Source organism: Cetorhinus maximus, chromosome 5 (assembly GCF_964194155.1).
Source record: "Cetorhinus maximus chromosome 5, sCetMax3.hap1.1, whole genome shotgun sequence".
Taxonomy (NCBI): domain Eukaryota; kingdom Metazoa; phylum Chordata; class Chondrichthyes; order Lamniformes; family Cetorhinidae; genus Cetorhinus; species Cetorhinus maximus.
The window spans coordinates 58,877,526-58,903,614 of record NC_135883.1 but is presented as its reverse complement, the minus strand read 5'-3'; the positions used below and the strand labels follow the sequence as shown (position 1 = coordinate 58,903,614).

The window sequence follows — 26,089 nt, the reverse complement described above, 5'->3', positions numbered from 1 at the left end:
CCTGATGTTGTCTCCCAAAACCATGCCCATCTTTCCATTTTCCCCACGCTTGAACGTCTCCAATGAGATTTCCCCCTCTGCCATATCACTGAAATGGCTATAATCGGTCACAAGTATCATCTAATGATACCGTGACCATGGTGCAATGTATTGTTTCTACCCTTTGCTGCACTCACCATTTGATGCACCACTCTACAGCACCAACACAATTGTGAAAATAATTTCATGAAAGTCATGCTGTAGTTAAAAACATTACTGAAAAAACAGCTCCAAAATCTTAGTTATAGATAATAAACTTTCTCCCAATGATTATCTCATGGCATATTTGTGCTCTGTAATGGTATCTGTGAATAGCATATCTAGATTAGGTCACTGTTTATAACATTAATGGTGACTTTCATGGGCTTAAGCAAGCAAACAATTCAGCTCTTATCTGGAAGAACCAAGTGCATAAAGGCTAATTCAAAAAATTCTTATGTTTTAAGAAGGTTGTTTTTATTCATATTGTCAAATCTTATTTCTGGAGTTAGATTTAAGGGCCTGGTCTCTCATTCCTCCTCCTCCTCCTCCTCCTCTCTATATTGTGAATATTATTCTTTATCACCGATGTTGATTTGAGTCTCCTAAGCTTTGTTGTTCTCGCTACCCATTATTCATCTTGTTAGTTTCCTTGCTGATTCCAACCTGCACATATGAATCTTCACCTAGTTCAGTGCGATTAGAGCAATCGTTCATCAAAACGCTCCTGTTTACTTTCAACGGACAGATGGGACAAAGATCACTGGAATATTGTTTAGTTTGAATGCATCCTAATGATTGGTTTGAATACATCCTAATGATATGCTGTTTAAATTTTCAATCTCTAAATGGCCTAGACTTGAGTGTAGAGTTTGCAGATGACCTGAAACTGGGCTAAGGATGTTTAGGATGTTGGTGAAATGGGCAGGAGAATATTAGAGGAAGTTCATTGTGGTGAAGTGATATACTTTGGGAGGACTAACATGGAAAAAAAAGGCATGCTATAAATAGTGTGATTTTGGAAAATATAAATGAGAGAGAGAGAGAGACCGACCTTGGTGTCCATACACACGCATCCTTAAAAGCAGCATGTCAAGTTGACAAGGGAGTTAAAAAGCTTATGGATTACATGGTTTTATGAATAGAGGAAAAGATTATAAAGGCAGGGATATAATGCTAGAACTTTATAAATCACTAGTTAGGCCTCAGCTGGAGTATCATGGGCAATTCTGGATACCACACTTCAGGAAAGTTGTAAAGGCCTCAAAGGCTACAGAGGATGTTTACCAGGATGAGGGACTTCAGTTTTGAGGAGAGATTGGATAAGTTACCTTTTAACACAGTGCAACACTCCTTCAGTCCTCCACTGCAATGCCAGCCTTGATGTGTGTGCTCACATCCTGGAGTGGTACTTGAATCCACAAACTTCTAACTCAAGTCAGTGTGCTACCAACTGAACCAGAGCTGACACCCATTAGATAATGCGATTTTGATAGAGTAGATAGAGAAAAATATTTCCTGTGGCGAGTGGGTCAATAACCAGAGTTCATAGATTTAAAATCATTGGAGGGGAGACAAGGAAATGTTTTTCCACTGACTTGTCAGGATCTGGAATATTCTAGATAAAAAGGTGGTGGAAGCTGGTTCCATAAATAATTTTAAAAGGGACCTGGGAGAGGTATTTAAGGGTGAGGAACTTACGGGGTTTGAGACAAGAAGCGGGAATATGAGAGCACTGCCCTTTCACCAAGCCAATATAAGCATGAAGGTTGAGAGGCTGCCTCCTGAACTGGAAGTTTGTAAGATTCTATGAAATTGACAAATTACTAATTTTATCAACTACTAGTTCAGAACAATGGCTTTTGGAGAGTCTGAAATGGATAATTTCCAGGAAGATCAATGTAATGCTTTCATAATTAATATAAATTTCTAATGAAACTTGTGAATATTGTATATCGAAGCTTAATGGGGTACTTGATTGCTTAGTAATTCTTGCTGCTTTTCGCTTTCCTAAAGCCTTTTGAACTAGTCATTAAGAGGCTAACACCAAAGCAAAATATTTAGCTGCATTTGTGGATCTCAAGGAAATGTGCTAAGTTACCCCATGGCTCCCAAAAAATTTGCAAAATGCATAAATGGTAACCGTTCTCAACCTGTGGTGTTCACATGCCTACCCTTATTGGGTATCGGAGATCTTCTGAGGAAGAGGAAATATGTGATCGGCCCCTCATGCCTTCAGAAATGAGATTTTTTTTTCCATCTTAAAAACTGCAGTCAACCTTGTAACAATCTCGTTGAGCAGCCTTTGTTTTAGCGTCTCATTTCCAAGGATCACTCTCTACCATTTCCCAATTTGAACTCTTCCAAAATAGCATTAGAAAGTCCAGATCAGTTTTCCTTCATTCTGGCCAAAGCTGACAAACAGCAGAATTCTTGCAGCCACAGAAGATGCTCATTTCACTTAACTTGTCAGAGACAGCTGCTGATGTTTCATGTGTTGCTTAAGTGGGTCAGGTGTCATGTTAGGAAAGTTGAGCATCTGTGAGAAACTGTTTATCCAGGTAACGGGGTTGTCTTAATGATATCTAATTAAGTGCTTCATCCAAAAAGTGGTGCAATTTTTTTTTCATTCATTGCTAGGATGTGAATGTCTTTGGCAAGGCCAGCATTTATTGCTCATCCCTATATGCCTTTGAGAAGGTGATGGTGAGCCACTGCCTTGAACTGCTGCAGTCCATGTTGTGTAGGTATAACTGCAATGCTGTTAGGGAGGTAATTCCATGTTTTCAACCCAGTAGCAGTGAAAGAATGGTGATGTGGTTCCAAGTCAGGATGGTGTGTGGCTTGAAGGGGTATTTGCAGGTGGTGGTGTTCCAATGCATCTGTTGCCCTTGTCCTTTTAGGTGGTAGAGGTCGTAGGTTTGGAAGGTGTAATTGAAGGAGCCTTGGCAAGTTGCTGCAATGCATCTTATGGAAGATACAAACTGCTGCCACTATGCCTCGGTGGTAGATAGGGTGCCAACTAAGTGGGCTGCTTTGTCCTGAATAGTGTTAGAGCATCTTGAGTGTTGTTGGAACTGCACTCATCCTGGCAAGTGGAAAGTATTCCATCATACTCTTGATTTGTGCCTTGTAGGTGGTGAACAGGCTTGGGGAGTCAGATGGTGAGTTACCTGCTGCAGAATTCCCAGCCTCTGATCTGCACATTAGCCACACTATTTATATGGCAGGTCCAGTTAAGTTTCTGGTCAGTGGTAACCACCCTGCAGGATGTTGATGGTTGGATTCTCTCTTGTTGGAGGTGGTCTTTGCCTGGCACTTGCAAGGTGCAAATGTTACTTCCCGCTTAATCAGCCCAAGCCTGAATATTGTCTAGATTTCGCTGTAAGCGGGCACAGATTGCTTTAATATCTGAGGAGTTGCAAATGATACTGAGCATTGTGCACTTGTCAGCGAACATTCCCACTTCTGACCATATGATGGCAGGAAGGTCATTGATGAAGCAGCTGAAAATGGTTGGGCCTAGGACACTACCCTGAGGAACTCCTGCAATGACGTCCTGTGGCTGAGATGATTGGATCCTAGCAACCACAACCATCTTCCTTTGTGCTAGGTATGACTTCAAATGGTGGAGGATTTCGCCTCTGATTCCCATTGACTCTAGTTTTGTTAGGGCTCCTTGATGCCACATTCGGTCAAATTCTGCCTTGATGTCAAGGGCAATCATCCATACTTCATCTCTGGAGTTGAGCTCTTTTGCCCATGTTTGGACCAAGGTAGTAATGAGGTCAGGAGCTGAGTGGCCCTGGTGGAACCCAAACTGGGCATCAGTGAGCAGGTTATTGCTAAGTGTTGTGGTCACTTTGATAAACGGACCACAGGAGTCTCAGGTACAGATCACGATCATTTATTCGAGCAATTGCAAGGGGAGAACCATCTCAATGCAGCTTGAGATAGCACTCTGCTAAATTACAAGTGTTCAACATATTTATACATTATTGGTCATATACAAGAACAGTTTCCAGATTCCGATCTCATCAACATATAGGTTTACATTAAACAGACATCTCTGGTAACATGCATCATATGTCCCTATTTTCACTCAGGCAGAGACCTTCCCTCCTATCTAAGCTGGGACCATCTGTCCTTCCCCTATCTGTTGAAGAGCACACTTAATCTATGTTATTGCCATCCTCTGACTCTAGTCCGGTTCCCAAAGCCTTTCTGTTGCTTACAGGCCCTAAGGCTGTGCAGGGTTCACCTGGTAACCTTTAACTGTTAATGTGCTTGGTAGCCCTGGCTGCCTGGAGATTTTAAGTAATTCATTCCCTTTCAATAAATTCTCCCTTACCATAAATTCTTACTTGCTTAGTGTTAGGGGGAAGAAAGTAAGTGTTGCTTGATAGCACTGTTAATGGCCCCTTCACTACTTTATTGATGATCAAGAGTAAGTGCTACTTGGTAGCACTGTCAACAATTCAATCATCAGCAAACTGATGGATTGTAAGTAGGCTGATAAGGCTGTTATTGACTGGATTGAATTTGTTCTGCTTTCGGTGAACAGGACATATCTGGGTAATTTTCCACATTGTTTGGTAGATGCCTGGGTTGTAGGTGTACTGCAACAGCTTGGTTAGGGGTGCAGCTAGTTCTGAAGCACAAGTCCTCTACTGCTGCCATGATGTTGTCAGGGCCCTGTAGCATTTTCAGCGTCCAGTGCCTTCAGCCTATAGTCAAACGAGCACACAACCCTGTCAGTTCAACTCACTTGCAAGTCTGCATTCATGAATCCACTAAACGTCTTGGGGAGAATTTTCTGTATGTCAGGTCGGTCGGAAGCGGGCGCAGAGCTGATTGCCGCCTGCAATTGGCTGCACTCCGCCATTTTACGTGGGCGTGCCTTAATTGGCCCGTCCAGCGTGACGTACAGCCAGTAGCGCTCAGCACTACATGTGCAAGCAGGGGGAGGAGAGAGTGTCTGGGCCTGTGCTCTTTCGTAGGAGACACGGAACTGCCTCAGGGAGATTAAGTTCATATTGAAATTTTTAGATAACGAGAGAGAAAAATTATTTAGACATTTCCCCTCATGTGACATGTTTATGAATTGTGCAAAAAATATTTATTTATTTAATAAAACCTTCAGGAAACCTCATCCCGCCCATGGGTGAGGTTTCCTGAAAAACGCAAAGGCTCCTTGGGCTCTTCACCTGCCCGTCAACCTTAAGGTTGGACGGGCAGTGTTGATAAGTACTTTAATTGGGTTTTTAATAGCCTTAACAGGCCTTTGACAATTCGGCAGGCGCCCGCCGAATGAAAGATCTAAATGATGCGAGGTGACGTCAGGGCACATGCCCAACATCACCGCGTGTCATTTTACGAGTTGGTGTACCGGGCCCGCCCCCACACGCTGACATAGAAATTCTGGCCTTTGTAACTTTGCTGGGTTTTTCTTGCATCTCCCATTTTTTCATTTGCCTTATTCCTCACAATCACTTGTGTTACATTCTGTTAACAGAAATTACAAATTGCCTTGGTTTTTGAAATGCCTTTAGCTGCCTTTTGAGTTGTCAGATTAATATTTGAAGATAGCGGTTGTGATAAATGTGTGTTCATATGGCACAGTTCCTGATCATATGCATGGGCAATTATTTCCTTCTAAATATCCACCCCCGCACTGAATTCTGCTTATTCCAGGCAAGTTTTGAAATTTGGTTTTCTTTCAATTTTATTACTCATTTCCTTGCCATAAGATTAACAATATAAAGGAAGTCATCCATATTAGCTGTACAATATTCCTACTGCACAAGATCTTTTGAGAAATATTTTTTAAAAGTTGTAGTAAAATTTGTTTGGCATTTGTTTAATCTTTTTGTTTGCTGGTTTATAGTAGCTTCAAGTGATGGTTATAAGACAGTTTCTCAAAGAGGTTATCAATCTGGCTTGTCTCATTAAACTACAGGAAATACCCAGAAGGCCAATGAATGCACAAGAAAAGTTAGAAGCACTGCCACCCAAAGTGTACAAATGAATTTACATCACTTGCTTTGTTTTAGTTCAGCTGTTGTTTCTATAGGAGTGATTGTGATATCACATTACAAGGTGTAAGTCTTAGGAAATACTACGGACATAGCCCATGACTTTTCACCCATCTATTTGATGAAGGGAAAACCATTGGCTGCACACTTACCATTTCCTTAGACATGTTGAGCGCCCCTGACTACTGGGCTTGCCACATTGCTGTCTCCTTACTTATGCACCCTTTTTTAAAAAATACATCATCAAGTTTAATCTACAAGCTTAATGTTATAAGTACATTTCTATACAAGCGTCTTTTTAGATTTTTTAGCCCAACTTAACTGAATTCACCACAAAAATTCATTTTTGAAAATTTATAGATTGAGTCCTATTTTAAGAAGTTGTGGTAAAATAGCAGTGCTACTTTGACTCAAAAATTGAATGAACCAATGAAAAGGAATGGAAATTAAATTGAAGAAATGATTTTATTCAGTATTTTTTATTCAGAGTATTTTTTATGGTTGTGGTGTGTGCTGTAATCCTAATGAGTCAAGTTTCTGAATAGGTAATTTTTATATTGCATATGATAGTTTTCATATCATGAAGACTTATTTAATGCCTGGGATAGTCAGGAAAATCCTGGGGACTGAGAGGATATCTGTCTCGCCCATTCCTTGTTCCTGTGTCAAATTAATTAATATAGCTGGTCTTGTACATTTTTTCTTCTATTTGTTTCTATGGGCAGGATTTTCCCCCCCGCGGCGCCATTTTATATGGGCGAGCCAATTAAGGCCCGCCCAGCGTGACGTCCGTACGGAAGCACTGAACACTCCCTGTGTGGATGGGGGGGAAATCCCTAAACCCGAGAGTGCGATCTTTCGCGTATGCGCATGACACTGTCACGTTAGTTGGGACATGTCCATAATTTTTTTTTAAAACTTTAATTAAATTTTTAAAAACATGCATGAAACCTCATCCCACTCATGGATGAGGTTTCATGCTTTTTCTAATTCTCCCCAGGGCTTCTGGTCTGCCCGCCAACCTTAAGGTTGGATGGGCAGGTCCATTAATTAGTTTAATGACTCTGTCAATGGCCCCAATTGGCCATTGACAGGTCGGTGGGCGCATAGCTGATTTTGCTGAGTCCCCGCCTACCTGAAAATTTAAATGGGGCGCGGTGACATTGGGAGTTCTGCCCGACATCACCGCGCATCATTTTACACGGCGGCGAGCGGGCCCCGACGGGAAAATCCTGCCCTATATGTTTGGATTTGAAGTGTAATGAAGTTAAAATGTTCTTGTTCTGCCCATCATTTAAAAAAGCAAGCTGATTAGATGAAAATAGTGAACATGTATTTGTGCTCAATTACCTGCTGTTTTGTTTGTTGAAACATGTATGAAGAATCAGCTCTAAAAATAAATTACCTTTAAAATACCAAGTTGGAAATTGCCAAAAATATTCCTTTCACAGTTCTTCTGAACCGCTTGAACTTATTCTTTTGGGCAGTTATTTTGAAAAATAGTATTTTCATAATACTGGCACAATTGACAGCTATATTAATGCTTTAATTATTTTCCATTTAAAGTTAATTGTTTCTTTGATTCACAGAATTTTTGTGCAGGGAGTGTCCAAGGATACACATTTTCTTTGAGCGTGTGGATGTGAAAGAAGTTCCAGAGGAGGCTATTTTCCTGAAGAGGTGGTTACATGAACGCTTCGAAATAAAGGACAAGTCAGTAACAACAATTTTACATTATAGTGATCATTTGATCATTGCTTAACAAATGCACAGGTGCTTTAGTACTCCATTGAAATTATTTTGGCTTCAGCCTAGCACTTTATGAAATCTCAAAGTATTTTGACAGCAGTTAATCTAAAGATTTATTCACAAAGAGCTGGGTTTAAAATATTGCAGATCTGTTTAAATATCACAGTGAAACATAGCTATAGTGGAAGATGTTTGAAAATTGTCCCTTTTTCTTTGAAGACATCACCTTGCATGTAGACAAATATTAATAACTCAATTCCCTGCATTCTTCTCTGTTCATAAGGGTAGTTAGAAGTACTTTAGATTCTTTTCATCTGAAAATAGTAAATTGTGTGTTTGTTGCATTGAATGAACTTTGCGTGGTATTAACGAGCACTTTTCACTGCGTAAAAACATTGAAGTGCTATTTGACCCATTAAGCTCAGAATGTTGTATTAAAAAACCATACAGTTTCCCTCTTTCCCCCTCTCTCCTCCCTCCCCGGATGAATTCTTTTTTTCCCCCCTCACTCTCCTCCTCAGACCGCCATTTCATAATTTTTTTCCAAATGACAAAGCTAAAGTAAGCCCTTTTCATCAACAACATTTGGTTGTGTGCCTAATCCTAAATACTGGGGAATTAATTTTCTTTGGGTACGCTTGTGTGTATATTAAGTGAGAGTTAATTGTTCTGTCAGTTTTTGTTAAGCTCACAGACAGCAGGAATGTTACTTGATGCACATAATATGCCTTGGGTGCATTACAATTGAGGGGCCAGCAGTAATTTTGCTGAGCCAGTTGTTAAGATGCTTAGTATGCAATTAGTGACCTCTAGCAGTTGGCTAATTCTCTCGTATCACAGAATTGTTACAGCACAGAAGGAGGCCATTCGGTCCATGGTGCCTGCACTGGCTCCTGAATGAGCAATCCACCAAGTGCCAAATTGCTCATTTGGAGAGCCAGTGCGGACATAATTTAGTGTGCATACCTCCCTAGTGTTTTGTTATGATTGGCTAAAGTAAAGGTGTCAAAAACCTGATGTGCCACAAGGTATCAGCTCATGACCATTACGGGGATAATTTTGCTTTTCATTGTTTAAAAAAAGCAGCATGCGTTGAAATAACAATTTAAGTGAGTGCTCCTTGTTTTCATATTAGCAGCTTAAAACATACATACATAGTAAAGCATACAGCAGGTCAATTATATCAGTGGTGGGAAAGCTTTTAGAAACAAAATCCAGGACAAAATTTAACAGTCATTGGACAAATATGGATTAATTAAAGCAAGCCAGCACAAATTTATTGAGGGCAAATCATGTTTAACGAACTTGATTGAGTTTTTTTCCTGAGGTAACAGAGAGGGCTGTTGAAGGTATTGCAATTGATGTGGTGTGCATGGACTTCCAAAAGGTGTTCAAGAAAGTGCCACATAACAGACTTGACAGCAAAGTTCAAGCCCGTGAAATAAAAGAGACAGTGGCAGTGTGGATACAAAGTTGGCTGAAAAACAGGAAACCGAGTGGCTTTTCAGACTGGAGGAGAGTACATAGTGTGGTTCCCCAGGGATTGGTATCAGGATCACTGCTTTTCTTGATCTATATTAATGACCTAGACTCTGGTGTGCAGGGCACAATTTCAAGATTTGTGAATGACACAGAACTTATAAGTATTATAAGTGAGGAACTGTGAAGAGATTAGAGAGAGGCATTTCTTGGACATGGGCAGGCTGGTGGAATGGGCGAAGACATGGCAGATGAAATTTCAAAGCAGAGAAGTGTGAAGTGATAAATAGTGACAGGAAGAACAAGGAGCGGCAATATAAAATAAAGTATAGAATTTTAAAAGGGATGGAGGGGCAGATACAGATAGTTGAAGGTGACAGGGAAGGTTGAGGAAGTGGTTAATAAGGCATGCAAGATCCTGGGTTTTATAAAGAGAGGCATAAAGTCCAAAGATAAGGAAGTTATGGTGAATCTTTAAAACATTGGACCTTAACTGGAGTATTGTATCCCATTATGGGTACTGCACTTTCTCATGTCTTTGCATCCATCTGAGGTAGCAGAAAAGATTCACAAGAATGGTTCAAGGAATGAGGAACTTCAGTATGTGATTAGATTGGAGAAACTGGGACTTTTTTTTATTCTTCCACAGGATGTGGGCGTCGCTGGCTGGGCTGGCATTTATTGCCCTAATTGTCCTTGAGAAGGTAGTGGTGAGCCGCCACCTTGAACTGTTGCTGCCTATGTGGTGTAGGTACATCCAAAGTGCTGTGAGGGAGGGAGTTCCAGGATTTTGACCTGGCAACTGTGAAAGAACAGCAATATAGTTCCAAGTCAGGGTGGTGTGTAGCTTGGAGGGGGAGCCTGGAAGTGGTGATGCTCCCATGCATTTGCTGCCCTTGTCCTTCTAGGTGGTAGAGGTCACGGGTTTGGAACGTGCTGTTGAAGGAGCCATGGGGAATTGCTGTAGTGCATCTTGTACATGGTACACACTGCTGCCATGGTGTGCGGTGGTGGAGGGAATTAAAGTTGAAGGTGGTGGATGGGATGCCAGTCAGGCGGGCTACTTTGTCCTGGATAGTATTGAGCTTGAGCGTTGTTGGTGCTGCATTCATCCAGACAAATGGGGATCATTCCATCACACTCCCGACTTGTGCCTTGTAAATAGTGAACTGGTTTTGTGGAGTCAGAAGGTGATTTGCTCGCTGCAGAATTCCCTGCCTCTGACCTCTTGCAGCCACAGTATTTATATAACTGGCCCAGTTCAGTTTCTGGTCAATGATAATCCCCTCAGGGTGTTGATAGTGGGGGATTCAGCAATGGTAATGCCATTGAATATCAAGGGGAGATGGTTAGATTCCCTGTTGTTGGAGATAGTCATTGCCTGGCACTTGTGTGGTGCGAATGATACTTGTCACTTGTCAGCCCAAGTCTGAATGTTGCCCAAGCATTACTGCATATGGGTGCGGACTGCTTCAGTATCTGAGGATATCTGTTCACAGTGCTTTGTATCTGTTCTCCTTGGAGAATAGAAGGTTGAGGAGAGATTTGATAGAGGTGTTCAAAATCATGAGGGGCCTGGACAGAGTAGAAAGGGAGAAACTGTTTTCATTGGTAGAAGGATTGAGAAACCAGAGGGCACAGCTTTAAGGTGAATGGCAAAGGAACCAAAGGCAAAAGGAAGAAAAAGGTTTTCCACAATGAATGGTTAGGACCTTGAATGTACTGCCTGAGTGTGTGGTGGAGGCAGAGATAATCGTGGCTTTCAAAAGGGAATTGGGTAGTTATCTGCAGAGAGAAAATCTGTTAGGCTGCAGTGAAAAGGTTGGAAAGTAGAACTAGCTGAGTTGCACTCGCAGAGAACCAGCTTAAACGTGATGGGCAGAATAGTGGCCTCCTGTGCTTTATAATACTATATTTAGAAACTGGGTTTGCATTGGTACTTAATGTCTCAGCAGGTGATGCATTAGTGCAATAACATATATAATAAATGTAGCAATGTTTGAATGAAAATAACTACAAATGATGAAAATCTGAAAAAAAAGCAGAAAGCGCTAAAAGTATAGCATGTGAACAAAGTAAGCATATGGTGATACTGACTTCTAGCAAAGGGCATATAAACTAAAACGTCAATATGTCTTTTTTATATATGTTGATGGACCTGTAGTGTATTACCAGTATTTTCTGTTTTTGATTTCCAATACAGTTGAATATTTTGTCATATTGCAGATACCATAAGCTTGGGTAAATACTCATGCTCTTCAGCTTATTGCTGTTTGGCACTGTAATGGAAAGGTGATTAGACATGCATGTTTTCCTGAAGTGGTGATGTGTGCTCATTTCACAAAGTTAATGCATCTAATCCTGAGGTAGCCTTTTTACATAGAGCATACAGCACAGAAAAGGCCATTTGACCCAACTATTGCATGCAAGTATTTATGCTCCACTTGAGCCTCCGCCCATGTTTCTCTATATAAATCCATCGTCGTAACCCTCCGTTCCCTGCTCCTTCATATGCTTGCTTAACCTCTCCTTAAGTGCATCTATACTACTCTGTTATGAAAACTAAACTTGGTGTTGAGAGTGGAGGTCTAGAACTTTAACTTCCAGTGGACGCCGAAGCTTTTGAGCATACACAGACCTGGAGCGGGTTGCACATGTACAGATCCAGCATTTTTATGTTCTTAGTGTCCAGTGCAGCTGTATGTGAGAAAAAACACAGGTCAGAACTGGGAGCGGAGCGCCATAGAAAACTAGTGTCCCAGGCAGGGGACAGGGAAAGGTCCCAAAGGGAGAAGGGGCAGGGAGAGGTCCCAAAGAAGAGTCACACAGAGGGAATACTGAGAGAAAAAGGTCCCAGTTCAGTTAAAAAAGAAAGGGAGGGGCAGAGAAACAGGCTCCAAACAGGAAAAAGGCTGCAGGCTTGAAGTGAAGAAGGCAGCCAAAGGTTGGTGAACCCATGCTGCCAGCCTCTGGGTCAAAGGTACTCCTTTGGAGCAGTAGTGTTCTGCTCGGCATGGCCGAAGAGCCGAAGTTGTGCTTGAGTTGAGTGCAGACTCTGGAATCCAAAGGAATGGAATCTTGGGAGACGAGGTTGATATCCTGCGAGGTGAGCCATTGTTGATGCTGTCTGATTTGGAGCAACACTTGGATAATTCTTAGGTTAGTTCTTCAAAGGTGAAGACTGGAATCCCTTGTGAGAGGGGCAGAGTTTTGGTGAGATTGGTTGACTCCGTGTTAGTCACATCTGGCTGGGTTCTTGAGAAATCCATGGGCGCTGTCTTGGTCGCATCTGCCATTTATTACATAGTGTGGTATGTTCAACCACAGTTGGCTTGTCAATTCACATGTACCTCGCACTTTAACATTCATGATAAATATAAGATAGATATTGTAAATTGTTTTATCTTTCTGATCTTGTATAGTAAAGTTTATTTTTGTTCAAAACCTGTGTAATCTTGTGGCTTTCTTCACTGAGCAAGTGTCTTGAATCTCAAATGTTGCTTACTTTAAACAAAACATTATTGAACCCTAATTGGACCTTACCAACAACTTGGGGTTCTGACCTAGGATCATAACTCGCTTCAACTGAGGTAGTGAGTTCCACATTCTCACCACTCTTTGGGTGAAGAAGTTTCTTCTGAATCCCATTGGATCCTTGATGACAATCTTTTATTGATGGCCTCTAGTTATGCTGTTCCCCACAAGAGGAAACATTCTCTCTGTTCACTCCTTAATAATCTTAGACCTCCAATAGGTCATCCCTCAACATTTTTTTTCTCTCAAGACAAAAGAGACCCAACCTATCAATTCTTTCCTGATATGTATCACCCACCATCCTTCTAAATCTTCTCTGCACCCTCTCCAGTGTCTCTATATCCTTTTTATAATATGGCAACCAGAACTGCACACTGTATTCTAAGTGTGGTCTAACCAAGCTGCAATACAGGTTTAGCATAACTTCTCTACTTTTCTAACCTTCTAGAAATAAAGCCTGGTACTTGTTTGTTTTTAATGGTCTTCCTAACCTGTGGCGCAACTTTGATTTGTATAGTTTTACTCCGAAGTCCTTTTGTTCCTCTAACCCACCTAGACTTGAACTTTCCAAGTAATAAGTGACCTCCCTATTCATCCTACTAAATTGTGCTATCACATTTGTCTGTGTTGCCCATTCTGCAAGCTTATTAATGTCCTCCAGTAATTTGTTGTAGCCTTCGCAGTATTGACTATACCCCAACTCAATTTGGTGTCATTTAGAAATTTTATTTTTGATTCCCAAGTCCAGATCCTTAATGTACATGGTGAACAGCAGTGGTCCCAGCACTAATCCTTGTGGAACGCCACTCTGAATAACAAGAGATAGTGCCATAGTGGTAATGTCACTAGACTAGTAATCCAGAGGCACAGGCTAATGTACTGGGGACACAGGTTCAAATCCACCATGGCAGCTGGTGGAATTTAAATTCAATTAATAAAATCTGGAATTGAAAGCTAGTCTTAGTAATGGTGACCAAAAAACTAGCATCAATTGTTGTAAAAACCCACCTGATTCACTCATGTCCTTTTGGGAAAGGAAATCTGCCATCCTTACCTGGTTTGACCTACGTGTGACTCCAGAGCCACAACAATGTGGCCGACTCTTAATTGACCTCTGAAATGGCCTTGCAAGCCACTTGGTTCAGGGACAGCTGGGGATGGGCAACAAATGCTGGCCTCTCCTGTGGCACACACTTCCAATGAAAGAAAAAAAATTAAACAACTACCTTTTATCTGCACTCTCTGCTTTGTGTTGAAGCCAGCTGGCAATCTGTTCTGCCACTTGTTCCCTGACTCTACATTCTTTGACCTTATTCATTAGTCTGTTTTGGGACACCTTATAAAAGATAAATTACACCAACTGCATTACCATTGTCTACTGTCTCTGTTACCTCAAGAAATTCAATAAAGTTGGTCAAACAAGATTTTACATTTTGAAATTCATGAAGGTTAAGTATTATATTTCTCCTTGCTAGACGTCCTTCTGTTTTCTCCTTTGGTAGGAATTCCATTATTTTTCTTATCACCAATGTTAAGCTGACTCATTTATAATTCCATGGCCATGTTCTGTTTCCCTTAAATTTGGAATTACATTAGTCACCCTCCAGTCCACTGGCACTACACCTTTTTCTAACAAATTATTAAATATGTGTACTCATGCTTCTACTATCTCTTTCCCAGATTCTTTTAAAGTACATGGATGCAGTCCAGCTAAACTAGGGGGTTTATTCTCTTCAAGTTGTTTAGTTTATTCAGTACATCTGTATTTTTTATTTCAAATGCAATTATCTCATTGCTCATCTTTTCATTCAAGATCATGTCTACCTTTTTTATCTCCCTGCTAAATACTGAAAATAATTATTTAATGTTTCTGCCATCTCTGCTATCGCTACCTATGGAATTATTCTGTCTATTTCTTAATGGTCCTACTTCCATCACAGCCTTCCTTTTTATTGATGTAGCTGTAAAATATTTTACCATTTTGTTTTATGTTCATAATTTGATATTGTATTACCTCTGTCTTTCTAATTATTTTTTACTTCTCTCTTGATCTCTTCATATTCTTCCTTATCATGTGCTCCTCTGCTGTCTGTACTTCATTTATGCCTCTTTTTTAACCCTCAGTTGTTTCCTTATGTTTTTATTAATCCGTGGAGTCTCACTAGTGTTCAGTCTGTTCTTTCCTTATTATGGTGGAATGTATTTTTCCTGCACTTTGGACACCATTTTAAATGTTTCCCATTGTAGTTTTACATATTTGTTTGCCAATATTGTTGCCCATTTTATTTTTCTAAGTTCTATCCCCAGCCCCTCAAAACCAGCTTTTCTCCGATTTATTGATCTGGTTTCCGTCATACTTATGCCCTTCTCTATCATCATCTTAAAGCATGTTCTATTATGATCACTATTACCATGATTTTCCCCTGCTTTTATTTCTATTACCTGGTTCATTCCCATTATTAGGTCCAGTAGCGAATCTTCTTTTTTGGGCTTTTTATATATTAGGTTAGAAAGGAGCCCATACCCATTGTAGGAACTCCATTCCCTCATCCCCCATACCTACCTCTTTGGTCAAATTAATATCAGGGTAGTTGAAATGCTCTTTGATTATTATTCAAGATTTTTAAAATTCAATTTCCTAAGTTCTCTGCATTGTTCTTCCTCCACCTCCCATCCACTAGTTAGGTGATCTGTAGACTACACCTTTGATTGATCCTTTATTTTCTCTCTCTGTATGGATTCTGCTTTTGAATTGCCGATAGCTATTTCCTTTTCTCCAATGTGATAATGTTATTCCTAATAAGTACAACTAATCAATGTCCCCCTTTCATCCTCTCTTTTTCTCTCTCTCTCTCTCTTTTCTAACACTTATACCCTGAAACGTTGAATTCCCAGACCAGATTTTTCTATTGCCATATCTCAGTAACCCCTTCTTCATCTGGCTCCTCCCAACGTATGATTGCCTCCAACTCCCCTCCTTAACGGTGTACATTGCTGTGCGGGCATTTTAACTCATTTTTAATGATTTTTCCCTTACTTTCTATTTAACCATCTTTATCAACTCCTGTTGTTTAACTCTATTCCCTTGCCATCAATGTCTCTCTTACTTTGTTTTCTGTTGTGCTCTCCTGCCCTGTTTTGTTCACATTTAGGTTGTTCATGTTTCTTGTAGATCACTCCATCCAACTTAGTAATTTAAAGCCTTTTTGGGTTCCCAATTTCGAATTGCATATTTTAAGAAAAAGTCAGATTTAATCATGCCATGTTAATGGAATAAATTTCAACAGGGGTAGTAAATTTAATTTTCTATGTGTGATACAATATGTGAATGGACTCAAGATGGAGACCCTTACCTGTGTAGGGTGAATTAAACACACTGGTTTTCGTAGCAGTCCTGACATGTCTATTGGTCATCCTATCTGAATATAGTGACAATGGTCTAACCAAGCCAAGTTACCTGCAAAAATGATATCCGAGTATCTGCTAAATGTCTGCATACAGTTTTATCTAGCAAAGTGAATAATAGTGTTGTGGCCAAAACAATCATCTATACTCAAATTTTAATGGGCATAAAACCTTCACAAAATTTACATCTTCAACAAAATTGTGCTATTTTCAGTTACTTGAAGTGCAGATATACTGTATCGCAAAGCAATATAGTGAACACTGTCACATTTAATCAGAAGCTAGGTAAGAACTTGAGAGGAAAGAGAAGTATATGTAGCTGAAGTTAGATGAAGAGGGAAGAACTTCTTTGGAACATAAACACCAGCATTGATCATTTAGACTGAATGACTTGTTCTGTGCTGTACACTGTGTTATGTAATAACTAAATTACTGAGGTATCCATGTGGGGTACTACTTACTTTTCAGGATAGTCTGGGGTTTTCTTTTTGTAAATCTAAGCATTTGTCTTAGCTTCCACAATACTTCGGGTCATTTTATGCATCACCCTTCTTCAAATGTAATGAAAACTCGGAATCCAGGCATCAATAATAGCTTTTCTGTTGATTTAGGGAGAAACCATCGATTGCTGCTTTGGCTGCATGCATTATAATTATTTACTCCCAAGAGAAGTAGCCAGAGGATGGACAAACATGTTGTCTGGTCCATTTAATACCACCACACACAGTTACACACTTTAATAAAAACAAAAAGCTAAAAGCTACTGCGGATGCTGGAAATCCAAAACAAAATAAAAACAGAATTACCTGGAAAAACTCAGCAAGTCTGGCAGCATCGGCGGAGAAGAAATCAGTCAACGTTTCGAGCCCTCATGGCCCTTCAGCAGAACTGAAGGGCCATGAGGGCTCGAAACGTTGACTGATTTCTTCTCCGCCGATGCTGCCAGACTTGCTGAGTTTTTCCAGGTAATTCTGTTTTTATTTTGTTACACACTTTAATGTTCATTTAGTGCATGTTCCACTTCTAACAGAGAACAAATTATTTCCTGTAGGGAAAATAAAATGATAGAACGGAGGAAAGATCATACAATCTTATTTGCTGGCAATACACTTGCCCAGTTTGCGTAAGCCGTTGATCCACTTGTTCTATTTAAACTTGAATTGAAATATAGGCTTTTTGCCTGCATGTAATTGTTTAAAGAACATCATCAAAGGCCGTTATACCATTTTACCCATCCTTAGCAGTCATTGACCATTTACAGAACTCGCTCAAGACTTTCATTTCATTCCTGTTCCCCGAATGGAGAATTACAGATAGGAGCATAGGAGCAGGAGTATGCCATTCAGCCCCTCAAGCCTGCTCCGCCATTCGATTACATCATGGCTGATGATCTACTTTAATGCCATTTTCGCGCACTATTCCCATAGCCCTTGATATCTTTCGTATCCAGAAATCTATCCATCTCTGTCTTGAATAAACTCAGTGACTGACCCTTCGCAGCCCGCTGGGGTAAAGAATTCCAAAGATTCATTATGCTCTTCCTTCTCATCTCAGTCCTAAATGGCCTACCTCTTATTCTGAGACTGTTCCCCAGATTCTAGACACCCCAGCTAGGGAAAACATCCTTCCTGCATCTACTTGAATTAAAGAAATGTGAAATAAAGCTGTTTAGTCTTTTAAGCTTGTTTCTAATCATTTCATATTTGTGACCTGGAGCTTCCATTGCTATTGTTTTTCCATCCCCTCTTTGCTGACAGGTTGCTAACAGAATTTTATGAGGCAGAAGATGAACAGAAGCGATGCAAATTTCCTGGAGAAGGCCGCAGATCACAGTTGAGCCTTATGAGGACTCTTCCATCCCTGCTCTTCCTTGGTGGTCTGACAGTCCCCATGCTGCTGACAGAATCTGGAAGGAAGATTTATATGAAGACATGGATTTATGGAACATTAGTGGGCTGGTTATGGGTTAACATTAGACCCTAAAACTCCATTCTTTAATGCAAGTTCTAATTATTTAGAATAAACCTAATGTAATTGCTTGTATAGCATTTTTTTGGAAGTTACCTGTAAAATGGGATTTCAAAATTGCCATTGAAGGAAATTTTATATTCTAATGAAAAACATTTGCCTTAATGACTGAAATGAACATATTCCACTAATGTATCTGTTTAGAATGGCTGTAATTTAGTAGCAATAGTTTACCCGCTCCATGTAGTTTTAGAACCCTGATGTGTTTCAGTGCAGTTGAACAAAATATTGTAGGTTGTTTAAAGAATTCAAATGGTGGTGGGATTAAATCCTATCGAGAACTGGAAAAGTGCTTGATTTGATGCTACATGTAGCTATAGGCTGAACTGTTTTGAGGGGCAAAAACTGATGTATAGCAGTACTTGTTTCCATGAAGTCTGCTACTCTATGCTGTATGTTACATGAAAAGACTTTTAATCGTTTTCAGAAGGCATCATTGCATTTTGTTCTAAATTAAGGAGGTCTTTAGAATCAGCTTATGGCATTGGTGCTCTGAATGGTGAAAGGGGTAAATCAGTGGTTCGTGGTCCTTTACACTGCTCTAGCTAAGTGTAGTATCACTAAAAATCAAACTTCCAAGAACATTTCCAGTACAATGAAATTGCTTTGAAGCATGGTTTACCTGTGGGGAAAAAGGATAATGCATTATGTGTGGCTGTGAAAGATGGGTAAAATGCTAAATTTTAGTTGCTGACTGCTTAGTTTCGTGAACTAATGGTGATTTTTAAAAAATATATAATTGTGGCATTTCAGATGATGTGTGTACATACTAAATGTACATAAATGGTCAAGTTGGACTGAAACCATTTGTTGTCATTCGTTATATTCATACATCACCTTGAATACCATCATCTGACATACAATACAATGAAGATAAAGCACTGGAAAATGAAGTGGGTTACAGTACATGTTGACCTTTGTGTGGATAAATGATTAAGAATCTACTGCTTGTCCGTTTAATCATTGAGTTGCTTAGTGAATGTGAACTGTTTCTTAACTGTGTGATGCCTTTATGTGCCGTTTACTGTATTTACAGAAAGCATGTGCCTTTTGCCTGTTACTGACTGGTTCATACTCAGCAATGGTACTGATAACAGTCTTAATACAGGCATATTAGAAATGCATCACAATTATAACTTGCAACTGGATTTGCTTATGGAAAAGATGATACTCCCTCTAGTGGGTCAAGAGAGCTAGACTAACCTTGTGATTTCTCTTTTCTCAAACTGTTTTGTTTTTCTACATGCAGTGTGTACAGTAAAGCCCACTCTATCCAAGTGTACAAATCCAAAGTTTTTAATCTTGCTCAAAGTTTATAATTCCTAAGTGTACTATTTGAGTGCACCTGCTGTTGGAATAGTGCTTATGAATGCTGAATAGTTAAACCCGCTCTAATTTTACTTACCTCAAACACAATTCAGACAAAGTAAATATTTATAATAATTTTTAGGTGTTATCACTGGCATGATTACATATCCTGAATTTCTTTCCCCAAGAGCACAACTGTGAGCTAATGGAAAGTATTATCAATGTTTTTACATATTTTCAGGATAATTCAAATGGTGCAATGCCAATGTGATTAATCATAGTTTCTTATAAGTAATGAAAGAAAAATCACCTTTAATGCAGGTTGGTTTATTCTGATCAATTTTTAAAAGCACATTTGTTTTAATAGACAGTATGTTTACAACATTTATCACAGTACCATATACTTGCATGCATATTGGTTTTAATGTTTTCTTTTACAGCATTTTTAAGCATTATAATTTGTGTACACATGTTGCTTAAATAAATTTTAAATGATTAAAGTATAATGTCACCATCTGTTTTTGTTCTTTATCTTTGCTATTAACTAGAATGAACAAGTATTTAAATTTATGGATAAAATATATGAAATTATAACAAAGTTATTGATATTCTCATGGTTCTGTTGTAAGTTTGTTAAAATTAGTTAACATCTGGAATCTCTGAAAGATCTAATTTTGCTTTATTATTTGGTTATAGGTATGCAGTCAGGCAGTTGACTTTTAAATCCCTGAAAGTAATATGCATTTTCTTTTTAAATAATTGGAAAATGTTGCCATATAGCTGCAGAGTAAGAAAAATATTTTATTTAATTCACTCACAAATTGTATAGGTAAGTCAGGCAACCAAAGAAAAGTATCTCTTTCTGAGATTTTACTATGGACCTGTAAATTGCCTTGAATCTTACTCTTCCCTTTGAGATCATGACTGAATAGTTGTACATGTTGAGTTCCATGAATGTACTGCATGGTAAGTTTGCCTCTTAAAATTTAATGAAGACCTGTTGCCAAGATAGACATTTCCCTTTGAGTAGGAAAACAAATGGATCCTCCTGCTGGGGACTGAAGCAGCATTGGAAACAACTGTGTGCTTAAGCTGTTCCATTGCTACAAGGATATGAATAGGCTCAAGCCTTATAATACAAGGCTATCCATTTTGCTACAAGCTTGTGTATACACAAGTGATAATACATCTATTGTGTATTACACAATAGATGGCAAGAAGCCTTGTTTTCTGGTAGCAATGCCAGTTGTTTCTTACCGGTGATGGGTTAGATTGCCTGGATTCTCAGTCTCCAACAAGTTTATATTTGTATTCTTAAGTGTATCACGGAGTCTGTGACTAGGTCAAGGAGAGTGGTGTGATGGAACCCCGACCAGGTTCGTAAAGAAAGGGAAGAATTTGAACAGGTGGTTTGTCAACCACCAGCATAAACAAATCTCATTTGATGAGTTCATGGAGCGATTTTCCAAACTGGGCTCACTGTTATGCTTTGTCCCCAAAGGAGATGCTATAACAACATCATCTTTGTTACGGTCAGCAGTTATAATGTGATGTTGCTAAACAGATTAAAATAAAACAAATCTATATTCTGTTACGACCGGCCCCCAGGAGAGGCCCCCAATTTATGATCCCAATGAGGTACCCCAAATTGTTATGCTTTGGGGTGAGGATGGATGAACTGACTCCCTTTCTTTATTCTGTTATGATCCCAGCTGAGGTTACCCCCTGGGAAGGCTGATCTCAGAGTGGAACCCAGCTTGATAGATCCTAACTTTTAATTTGTTTGTTTAGATAGGTGGAGTGTGGCTACTGAACAGAGTCACTGGAGTCAGCTAACAAACTTTTAACAAAAAATTTATTAAACAAGAAAAGATGAACTATATTACAATACTCCTTCACCCACAACTATACCTATACAGATATATACAGATTTGTAAGGATAACACAAGTTACAACAGCTATCTTAAACACTGTAATGTTCACAGTAAATACACAGCCCACGTAACCTATGGCACCCTGTGGTCAGATGCACCACACCCTGAAACCAAGTGACAGATGCCACCTCAACCAGATGCTATGGATCTCTCCTCAATTCTCCCCAGGCGTTTGTAACACCGTGAGCAACCAGTCTCACTGCACTCCGTCTTTCACACGAGGGTTTCCAATCTCCACTCTCCAATGATTTGCTTTGGAATCTTCTTCCAAACCAACACTTTCCGATGTCCCTCTCCCCTAGGTCACCACATGCATTCAAGCTGTCTTCTGCGCATTCTCTCATTGACTCAGCTGTCAACAATACACCACTGCTTCACATGCCCATATAGCAAAGAGTTACAGACCTTCAGCTGTCTCTTTGGACCTTCTTTCCTCTTGCAAGCTGTTCTTGTCTTAAATCTGCTTTCTGCAGCTTTTATCTCTTTAAATATGAATCTTGGAGCCTTTCTTTCTGCCCCTCACTCTTAACTTCACTTAGGACCTTTTCCAGGTTCCTGTCCTTCCTTTGACTAGGTCTGCTTGGGACTTCCTCCTGTTTCACTTCCCTAGATTTTGGGACTTTCTTCATTAGTTTGGGACTGGCTATCTGTCCCTTTTCCAGTCTCTCCTGGCAGCTACTTTCAACTAACTTTAGCTTGGGACTGGCTATCTACCCCTTCTAGGTTGCTTCTGCTTGACAGCTGTCTTCAAACCAACTGAACTCCAACAGCTTCCAAATCAAACTGCTGTTTCTAGTTTTCTGTGTATGTGGGAGGGACCTGCCTCTCTCGATCCCTGTCGGTAGGCAACAGCACTGGTTTTTTTTCTACCCTTGTTTGCTTAACTTAGCTTACAGTCTTAAAACTTCCTTTAGAAATGCAAGCATCTTTTAAAGTGAAACTAAAACTCAACTTGACCTTTTCTTAACACACATACAGAAATACAAATCAAACTTAAACATTAAAGCTAAAACTCATTCCTAACACATACAAATACAAATATAACTTACTTAAACTATCTTGATTCCTAACAATTCAACCCCCTCGGTTGGTCGCTACAAGGTTAATTTAAAAAGGATCCCTTCCCTCATTGATATCTTTTACCCAGTCCAAATGTATTTATGTTTTAAAAGGAGCCAATTTAACCAGGCTGTGTAAGAAATTGGGGTCTTGAATAAACAGACGTTTTCTACATAATATAACACCCCCTAAAAAGCTTTCTAAAAAGGTAATTTTTAAACAGTCTGTGGAAACAGGCAAGGTCACATAGTTCATGTTGCCATTCCTAAATTAAGATGGTGTCTTCTGTACCCCCTTATCTATGCATTGTTTAAAAAAGGGCCAGGATATGATCTTCAGCAAGATGTAAACTAAAATGCTGACCTCGAGCAGGGTGACACACAAGAGGAGTGGGTGGTAACCACCCTGATGTTTTGAGTACCTGTCCTGTTTCCATCGGTCAGAATAGTTAGATAGACGATTGACACTGTGTAAGCTGCCTGACCCCAAAAAAGGGTATATAGATTGGTGTCATACTGGTGGTGGGGCAGAGGTATGGCTGAAGTGGCAGTGCTCATTGGGCAGCTGCCTTCTTCAGATGGAAGATGGACCTGAGGAGGAGGAAGATCGAGGGAAGAGTTTCCTAACACTTCGACTAAAGAAAGGAATGCTGTTATCACAAGCTATGAGTCGTATACTTTTTTTTCTGTCCAATTAGTTAATGTATCATATCTAAACTGTTTCTTAATAAACTTAATAAACCATCTTAAGATTACTTATGACTAGTTGACTGCCTATTTAGGTACCTGTGGCGCCAAACTACAAAAATCTTGAGTCAGAGTGAGTTTATTAGTTACTAAACACAAAGAAAAATAATAAAAATGCAATAGACATACACACAGATTAGAAATGAGCAATTGAGTCCAAAAAATAAAAGTTAAAAAGATATGAATTGGTTCTTTGGCTTGTCCACGAGGAATAGATGGTGAAACGTTGCAGCCGTTAAGTTGGGGTGATTCTGGTAGTGTTGACTTTGGCAGTTGAGCAGTTGGTTGGAGATTCTTGGTTCTGGCGGTTAGCTAAAAGGAGTTGTCCTGTTTCCTTTTCGACTCTGGCTTTGCTGACTTGTGACTTGCTTCCATCAATCAGAGAGAAAGAGTTTTATACCTGCAAGCGGAGGGATGCCCAGCTGGTGTTCTTCAGCTGTGACCTTCACAGAACGTACACACCAGGACAGAACACCAGACTAGCGCGCACAACTAGGTTTGTAGTTGAATTTTTTAAACCCCTTGTGTATTCCTGGAAGGGAAAAAACAAACATGTCTTTCACCCAGACCGGTTTTCTTTTCAACTCAGTTCATGTTCACAGTCTGGGATATGATTCAACAGGAGGTGATTTCGGCTGCAATGGTAATCATTTTCCATTATCTCCACAACCACAGGAGATTACAGTTCAGTTTGTTTGTACCTTTTCCTTTGAAGTGTCTCTGTCTGAAGTAGGCCGTGTCACACTATAGGTGCGACATTCCATTCTCTCTCAACATGGGAATTTTCCAGCAAGTGGTTACCTTACAGTCTCAGCCAGCTTTTGCTTGTATTTTTTAAAGAAAAACACGACTTAAAAGTTCAGTATGCCCATAAGTAACTCGGGAATTGGATCCGCGGTCATGACACTTCCCCACAAGCGAAAGAAACGAGATTCAGTCTCATTTCATTACAAAAGAAGAGAAAAAAAAAACAACAAACACATACATATGTTCTTTGAGCCTTGGTCAATATTATCGGTTCAGTTCTTACCGGGTCTCTCTAAGTTCTGGACAGGGCGTCCGCAATCACATTTGATTTCCTGGCAATGTGGGTGATTTTTTAGGTGGTACAGTTGGAGAAGCAAACTGCAATGGAATAACCTGACATTCTGGGTCTTAACTTTTGTGGAAAAATTTAACGGGTTGTGGTCAGTATATACTGTGGTCTCTACCCGTTTCGGAGATATATCTCAAAGTGTTTGAGAGCCAGTAATAAACCGAGGGTTTCCTACTCCACTGTGGAGTACGGTTTCTGATACTTGTCTAGTTTTTTGGAGTAGTTCCTGATTGGTGTGTCTATCCCTGATTCATCTTCCTGGAGGAGGACAGCCCCTACTCCGATGTCACTTGCACCGATGGCTACTTGAAATACTCGGTTAAAGCTCAGAGCTGCATGCACAGGCTCACCTATTAAAATGGCCTTCAGCTTTTCGAAAGCTGCTGAAGTTTGGGACGAACTTGCAGTAGAACCCATGCATTCCTAAGAGGCACATGATTTCCTGTTTCGTTGTGGGAATGGGGAACTGTGCTAATGCTTGTACCTTTGCAGCCCTGGGCAGTACATTTCTTGACCCACCACGTATCCTAGATAGGTCACTTGAGCCGCAGAGAACTTGCTCTTTGGAAGATTGACCCCTAGGTCAACTGACTCTACTTTCTGGAAGAGGGCTTCCAGTTGCTCTAAGTGAGTTTCCCCGGTGTTGCTGTACACTAGGAAGCTGTGAGGTACACTATGCAATTGGATAATCCCACCACTACCTGGTACACCAGCCTTTGAAAGGTGGCCGAGGTATTTCAGAGTCCAAATGGCATGACTTGACACTGATATCTGGAGTTATGAAGGCAGAGATTTCCTTTGCATGGCCATCAAGGGAACCTGCCAGTATCCCTTGAGTAAATCTATCTTTGTAATGTAGGCTACTTTGCCTACTCCATCTCTGCAGTCTTCCAGCTGGAGTATCGGGTAGGAGTCAGCTCGGGTCACTGCATTAACTTTTCGGTAGCCAATACAAGACCTTGTGGAGCCGTCGGGCTTGGGCACGAGCACAACTGGGGAGTTCCAGCTACTGCTGCTAGGCTCTATTAGTTGGTGCTCCAGCATGTGGTTAATCTCCTCCCGAACCTGGGCCAGCTTTTCCGGACCTAGACAATAGGGATGTTGTCTTATGGGAGGGGCCTCTCCCGCATCCACATCATGTAGAGCTAGCTAGCAGACTGGCTTGTCTCTGCATAAGCCTTTAAATGTAGTGAGCAGCCTTGTCAAGTCTGCTCGCTGTTCTGCACTTAGCTGGGTGAATAGAGAGTCTTAAGTTCTCTAGTATCTCGGTGTTGGTTAGCCGGGTAGTAGGGGGTTCAATTGGGCCTCACCCATGTCTCCCTCCAATTCATCTCCACTGCTACCCTCCTCCTGTAGGTCGGTAGTTTTTGGACAGACCATTACCTGCTTGTTCCCCTCTCGGCTGTGATATTGCTTTATCATGTTGACATGACACAGCCTTTGGTTTTTCCCCTCATCTGGGGTCTCAATTAGATAGTTTACTTCTTGAGCTTCTTTGCTACTCTTTACGGGGCATTAAACGGGACTTTTAAGGGTTCACCTGCTATTGGTAGGAGCACAAACACACAGTCTCCTGGCTGAACAGTTTGAGCCCTGGCATGCTTGCCTGTTTCTTCATAGCTGTCTGCGAGATTTTTAAGTGCTCTCGGGCCACATCACAGGCTCTCATGAGTTGCTCCCGGAACATGGTTACATAAT

General features: G+C 40.3%; 1 protein-coding gene across 1 annotated transcript in view; it reads left to right on the top strand.

Moving 5' to 3' along the window:
* The window catches only part of agpat5 (1-acylglycerol-3-phosphate O-acyltransferase 5 (lysophosphatidic acid acyltransferase, epsilon)), a 134,988-nt gene extending 114,926 nt beyond the window's left edge, over nt 1-20,062 (top strand). Inside the window, exons 7-8 of the mRNA XM_078541908.1 lie at nt 7,643-7,766; nt 17,978-20,062. Of these exons, the coding sequence (XP_078398034.1) occupies nt 7,643-7,766; nt 17,978-18,203 (350 nt within the window). The 3' untranslated portion in view covers nt 18,204-20,062. The remainder of the gene's footprint in view (nt 1-7,642; nt 7,767-17,977) is intronic.
* The last annotated feature ends 6,027 nt before the right edge of the window (nt 20,063-26,089 follow it).